The sequence below is a fragment of the Fopius arisanus genome, unplaced genomic scaffold (genome assembly GCF_000806365.1).
Source record: "Fopius arisanus strain USDA-PBARC FA_bdor unplaced genomic scaffold, ASM80636v1 scaffold00058, whole genome shotgun sequence".
NCBI classification, from domain to species: domain Eukaryota; kingdom Metazoa; phylum Arthropoda; class Insecta; order Hymenoptera; family Braconidae; genus Fopius; species Fopius arisanus.
The window spans coordinates 123,594-129,678 of record NW_011887797.1 but is presented as its reverse complement, the minus strand read 5'-3'; the positions used below and the strand labels follow the sequence as shown (position 1 = coordinate 129,678).

Here is a 6,085-nt window from a genome sequence, read left to right as displayed (position 1 = left end):
TTATTAATTGTTTATTGATCAATTGTTAATTGATGATAGCATATTAAAAAGATTTAAATTATCTGAAATTCTATCGATTAATATAATAACAATCGAATGGTTGGAATATTCCGAATGATTTAATAGTTCGAATAATGCATTTAGTGTTGGGTGCTTCAAATGTAATTCGTTACGAATTATGCGATTAAATCTCTGGTATTTGAACCCAAGCCTCACCCTTCTGCAATGAAAATTTTTCCTCTTTGCGGTGAAAAAAAATTAATAACAGAGAGTATTCAGAGTTTGAGGTGAAAGCCAACATGCCCCGACGACTCATAACGCTGAGATAAACTGACTAATGAAAAGTATCGGAAAACCAAAGGGTTTTCCGATCCACTCCAGTGGTGGTATATTTTTTAAAATTCCTCCCAATTTCCTCATGGACAACAACTTCTCCTTCATTTTCCGTTGACCGAGGGCAATAATGGATTATCTGTTGGCTAAGCCGAGGGGAAGCCTTGAAATAACTGAATTAAGGAGACTAAAATGTGATGATGAGGGAAATAAAATGGAGAAAAAAAAATGAGAAAATCCGTAATATCGGATTTGTGGTGAAATAGCGTTGGTATAAAAGGGAATGATAGTGGAAAAAAAGTCGGTTAGGTGCGGGGCTGGGCCATCGGTGCAGAGCCCATTTTTTTTTCTTCATCATGTTAAACGACAGCCTCCGATGGGAAGCCAGGATACTTCCACCTGGACCACCACGTTTACTCGGTTGGAATGTACCTCCTGAAGAATTAATTCATATACCGGAGCACTGGCTGGTCTATCCCGAACCAAAGCCCGCCTTTCATTATCTCTTGGCTCTAGTATATGTTGCCTTTACTTTTGTTGCACTGCTGGGCAATGGTCTCGTCATATGGATATTCGGCGTGTGAGTATTATTTTTTACTCATATAACCAGCCCGAACTTATCGAATCAATTATCTCTTTAATTATCGACATTTTCAATACAACATACTATGTATTTTGCATCTTCATATCGAAAAGGTTCCAGAGATTTCCAGAAATTCTGTGCTGAATTAGTGGAATCAAATTCAATTCTATCATTGCTATTTTATCTTATCGAGTTAATAGGAAATATCGTCGAGAAAAAAAATATAAATTTTCATTTCTATATCCCAAAAGAAATTTAAAAGAGGAAATTAAAGAGTTAATCTCGATGAATTCAATTCCGCCGTGAATTATATCAAATTTCAATTGTCGTTTTCGATATAAAAATTAGTGTCTCCTGATTAGAGAATCACATATTTTTTATTTTAGAGCAAAATCACTACGCACCCCATCAAATATGTTTGTGATCAACCTGGCATTCTGCGACTTCATGATGATGCTGAAAACTCCTATTTTCATTTACAACTCCTACCACAATGGATTTGCCCTGGGCAATCTAGGATGTCAGATTTTCGCTGTCATGGGAACTCTTTCTGGAATTGGTGCAGCGATTACGAATGCAGCTATAGCATTTGACAGATACAGGTATTTATAATTTACAATTGAAAAAATACCCTCCGATGAAAAAATCAATAGATGAGAAAACGAGATTCTCTGAGATTTGTCTGTGTTCAGGACAATTGCAAGACCTCTGGATGGAAAGCTGTCCCAGGGACATGTTTTGCTGTTCATCGTGCTGATCTGGGTGTACGTGATACCTTGGGCCCTAATGCCCTTAATGGGTGTCTGGGGAAGATTTGCGCCTGAAGGATTTCTCACTACCTGCACCTTCGACTACCTTACTGATACGCCTGAGACTCGTTACTTCGTTGCCACTATCTTTACATTTTCATATGCTATACCAATGTTGCTCATTATTTATTATTATAGTCAGATTGTCGGACACGTGGTTAATCATGAGAAGAGCCTGAGAGAACAGGCCAAGAAGATGAATGTTGAGAGTCTCAGAAGCAATGCTAACACTCATGCACAATCGGCTGAAATAAGAATTGCAAAGGTGACTGAAACTATTCGGTCGATTTTTTCTCCCACAAATTCCATTCATTTCCATTTTCATTCATTCATATCATTTTTGCGACGCTTTTTCATGATAGAATAAATTAAGACCAAGACTTTAAAAATATTATGAAAAAATCCTTATGTTTAATTGATAATTCAATCATTTAATTCGTTATCCATCATCTTTAATGAAACTTTCAGGCTGCAATTACAATCTGCTTCCTATTCGTCGCTTCGTGGACACCATATGGAGTGATGGCTATGATTGGTGCATTTGGAAACAAAAGTCTCTTAACACCTGCTGTAACAATGATTCCAGCTTGTGCATGCAAATTTGTGGCGTGTTTAGATCCATACGTTTACGCCATAAGTCATCCGAAGTACAGGTAATTAAAATAACAAATGTGAATGGAATTATTTGAAAAGCAAACAACTCACAGTTCTCCGTTGTCCCAAATCAGCCACAGTAGACTCTCGTTATAGTCACAGAATTTAATTCCTCACCAGACGGAACGATTGATTATTTACATCTTAAAGCTCGAGGGTAGAGTAGAGTGGAGAAACCGGAAGATACGCTAAAAAATAAATTGAGGAGATGTGCGACTATAACGGGATTCTACTGTCAATGACAGGGAATTATTAAAAAAATTTCCAAACATCGCATCAGGCGTATGATTTAAGTAATTGGTGATAAAGTCTCTCTTTGAATATTTAGGAAGAAATGGGATTCCATACGAATTTAAAAAATGTTCTCAGGTTGGAGCTCCAGAAACGTTTACCATGGCTAGACCTTCAGGAATCCCCTCCACCAGCGGATACAGTCAGCAGTACGACAGAAGTTGTGAATTCACCCAATTGAAGCAGTAAATTGATCCAACGACGATGTCACATCATTGAAACCGAATTCTGATATTCAATGTTCACTTGGTCAATGGTAATAAAGAATTTCCTGGCAATCATCGAGTATTCGAGTGAAGTAATTCATTTATTTAATTTAAAACCTCCAATAAATCAATAAAGAATATAAATCTGTTCAAAGCAAAGACATCTCTCTTAGATTTTCAATTGCCTCAGAGAATCGTTATTAAGGTTGGTCTTAACTTTCTTCTTCCTCTCGAGTTTCACGATTTTAGATATGACTGGTGCTTGCGTCGAAATTGTTGACTGCATTCCCAGATTTTTATTTCGTAAATTCACCAGCTGCTGATCGATCATTTTAATCCTCTCAGTATTCCCTTTCTTTAAAGCACTAAAATTTCCCTAGAACATTATTTTCAGAATTTACACTAAAACATCACAACTTTTGCATTCTTTGTATTTTACGTAGTTGTTTAGTACAAGAGAGAAGCGAAAATTGGAAATATTTCAATTCAATAATTCAGTGGCAAAAAGAGAAAATCATCCAAACAAAATTAATGAATAGGTAAACGTTTAAGGAATATCTTTGAATCTAGACTCTAGCCAAATTCCACCGTCTCTAGGAAAATCCCGGATATTCCGTCAAATCTCGTTCATTATTATTCTGAAATACTATTACAGTAGAATTCCGATATAGTCGTATCTCTCGCAAATTCTTTATTTTATCTCACGTAAATATTTTCATGAACATTTCACTGAGATTACTCTCTCATTGTACTTCGAAAGTGTCAAAAAATGAGCTCACATTCTTAGCTGGCTGCTTCGTCGATCCTTTGCTCTTCGTTTTCTTCACCGAGACTTTGAATACATTCTTCGTTCTGGAGGTTTTTCCCACACTGTTCTTTCCCATTTTCACCTGCAATTCCAATAGCATGAGTTCTCTGGCGTTTGATCTGAGGCTCAAGTCCCTCACACCTCATTATTTCCTCAGTCAAATAGAAAGACACCCTCATCATCTCTTTATTGGGCGCAACATTCCTAACATGATGAATAATCTTCACAACTGATTCAGAAAGTTCTGCCTCCAGATGTAGTTCAACCTGTTTCTTAACTAATTTTTTAAAATCACTAGCCTTCTGAGCCTTAATGAAACAGTACAAGTGGACGAGGGGAGGATTCCTGAGGACTTTCTGTATCTCCTCTCTGTCCATCCACTCACGAAATACATCCAGGAACTCAACAGCCAGAGCTGGCAAATTCATGGTAATGTGTTCACATCCAGTGGAACACTCACGTCGTCGTTCCAATAAATTTCTCTTGACGTCTTCCCTCAGGAAATCTCGACCGTCTTTATTGAAACAACTCAAGCCCTTCGTTTTATTATCTGCACTATTGACTTGCAGCCACTTGTATGACTCTGGATTCAAGTCATTAGCCAACACTGTGACGCCTTTTCGTGCTGCAGGCACCGAGAAAGGCCCAACACCAGCAAAAACATCGTAAAGAACATCCCCTTTCTCCATGTACTCCAATAGCCTCTTGTGCTCTGTAATCAATCGGGAATTCCAATAGACTTTTGCAAAGTCAAACGTGAATTTGCAGTCATTTTCCTTGACAGTCGTGATCGTGTTTCCATCCCCTGCCAGTACTTCCATCGAGAAATTTCGGAATTCTGTGTCGATGCTGTTTATTTTATTGACAACGACTCTCGTATGGGGGACGAAATCCAAGTAGACCTCGCCAATTACTCTTTTGAATGGTAATTGATTATCTCGAAGATTCAAGTGCAATATGTGACCTACTTTAGTGAAGGAAGTGGGAACACCAATGTCTTCCGGAATCACAGCCCCCAGAATAGTGTCGGCGGTCCAATTTTCGTAATTAATAGTGATTCGTTTCTTTTCGATGACGTCTGTGTATTTTTTCAAAATTTCTCTAGCTTTTTCGTCGAAATCTTCGAAACTCTCTACTACCTCAGGATTGAGGTACACTATTAGGCGATCTTCCATCTGTTGAACCGGCTTCCAACGCCTCAATTTTAATAAGTATTTTTTAATTACTGCCATAAATTCCTTCTGAGAGACTTTTGTTAATTGTACATAGGGCACGTCAACGACGTACGTGAATTCCTCCCGTTTCAAGAATGTCATTCCTTTGACTGAGGACGGTGGAGTCAGTGAGTAGACCATGTTTTTTATCCTCGGGGAAGAATAATATCGGTAGAGGGATGTCAGGGAAGATGAGGTTCTGTAGACCATCAGACAGTGTCAATCACAATCTCTTTATTGTCCAAAACATCGAAGAGATTAAGAAATAGCACCTGGAATTATTGGGACTCGTGTAATCTGTTCAACAGTCATATATTCCATCGACACAGCATTCTATTGAAAAAAGAGTGCATCACGAATTAAATAATTTCATTGAAAATTATATTGGATTAGAATATTCAGTATAAGATATTCCATGGAAGATGCTGTGACAATGTATGAAAATTTCAAATTACTGATTCTCTGACTAATAAATAGTTGGATTAACAATGCCTCAGGTGTCTGTTTGCAATCAATATTGACTCGAAAATATAAAAACTTACAGTTTTCTCTACGATTTTCTTATCGAACTTATGGCCTTCAAACTCATAATTCAACAGTTATCTACGATTAATCTTATCTATTATAATTTTAATCACAATCATTAGGTTTTTAGACAGAACAATATTTGAGAATCCACAGAGCACGTGTTCGTTTTCAGGTTAAGTTAGAGGATCCTTGTCCAATCACTAAATATTTGGACAGACACAACCAATGACAGATGTTCTTTAGTGGAACACCTTGTGTTGATGGGAACAGGAATTTCAGAACGAAGAGGTAAGGCCCGGCCTTCTCGTCGTGGGAAAAATTGGGTGACTTTTACCCCCCCACAGTTTGCGGCATACTTCGAAGCTCCATCTAAAAAATACACGGTCGATAACAGGAAAAGTGACAAAATGACACACTTTTCCAGGGCCGTCTGGAGCTCCGAAGTCAGGGTGCCAAATTTTCGGGCCCCCTTCGAAAAAAATAGAAGTGGGAATGAGAAATCCATTTTTATTAATTTTTTTAAACAAATAGGCGCATGATGGTGAAAAAGGGGGGAGGGGGCATGGATGCGAGGGTGACATGGGAGTTTGGGTATCGGATGAATCCGTCGGAAAACAATGAAGGATTGACAGTGGCATAAGTGTGGCAGGGTAAAATAG

The 6,085-nt window shown here is 38.0% G+C and overlaps 2 protein-coding genes across 4 annotated transcripts; one reads left to right on the top strand and one right to left on the bottom strand.

Annotated features, from left to right (window-relative positions):
- The first annotated feature begins 626 nt into the window (after positions 1-626).
- Rh3 (Rhodopsin 3) lies at positions 627-2,955 on the top strand. The gene is made up of 5 exons (XM_011308080.1): positions 627-913; positions 1,303-1,518; positions 1,609-1,990; positions 2,194-2,378; positions 2,749-2,955. The coding sequence occupies exons 1-5, from the start codon at positions 690-692 to the stop codon at positions 2,849-2,851; spliced, it is 1,110 nt and encodes a 369-aa protein (XP_011306382.1). The 5' UTR covers positions 627-689; the 3' UTR covers positions 2,852-2,955.
- Positions 2,956-2,958: 3 nt separating this feature from the next.
- On the bottom strand, positions 2,959-5,749 carry LOC105268482 (tRNA (guanine(37)-N1)-methyltransferase). 3 transcript variants are annotated; one of them, XM_011308077.1, is made up of 3 exons: positions 5,441-5,745; positions 3,656-5,231; positions 2,959-3,252 (listed from the first exon to the last, which is right to left on the bottom strand). In XM_011308077.1, exon 2 carries the CDS (start codon positions 5,106-5,108, stop codon positions 3,660-3,662), a length of 1,449 nt encoding a protein of 482 aa, XP_011306379.1. In that variant the 5' UTR covers positions 5,109-5,231; positions 5,441-5,745; the 3' UTR covers positions 2,959-3,252; positions 3,656-3,659. The 3 variants fall into 3 exon arrangements, with proteins under 3 accessions (XP_011306379.1, XP_011306380.1, XP_011306381.1); XM_011308078.1 differs by having other exon boundaries at positions 3,656-5,170; positions 5,441-5,744; XM_011308079.1 differs by lacking the exon at positions 2,959-3,252 and having other exon boundaries at positions 3,679-3,766; positions 3,826-5,231; positions 5,441-5,749.
- Positions 5,750-6,085: the final 336 nt, after the last annotated feature.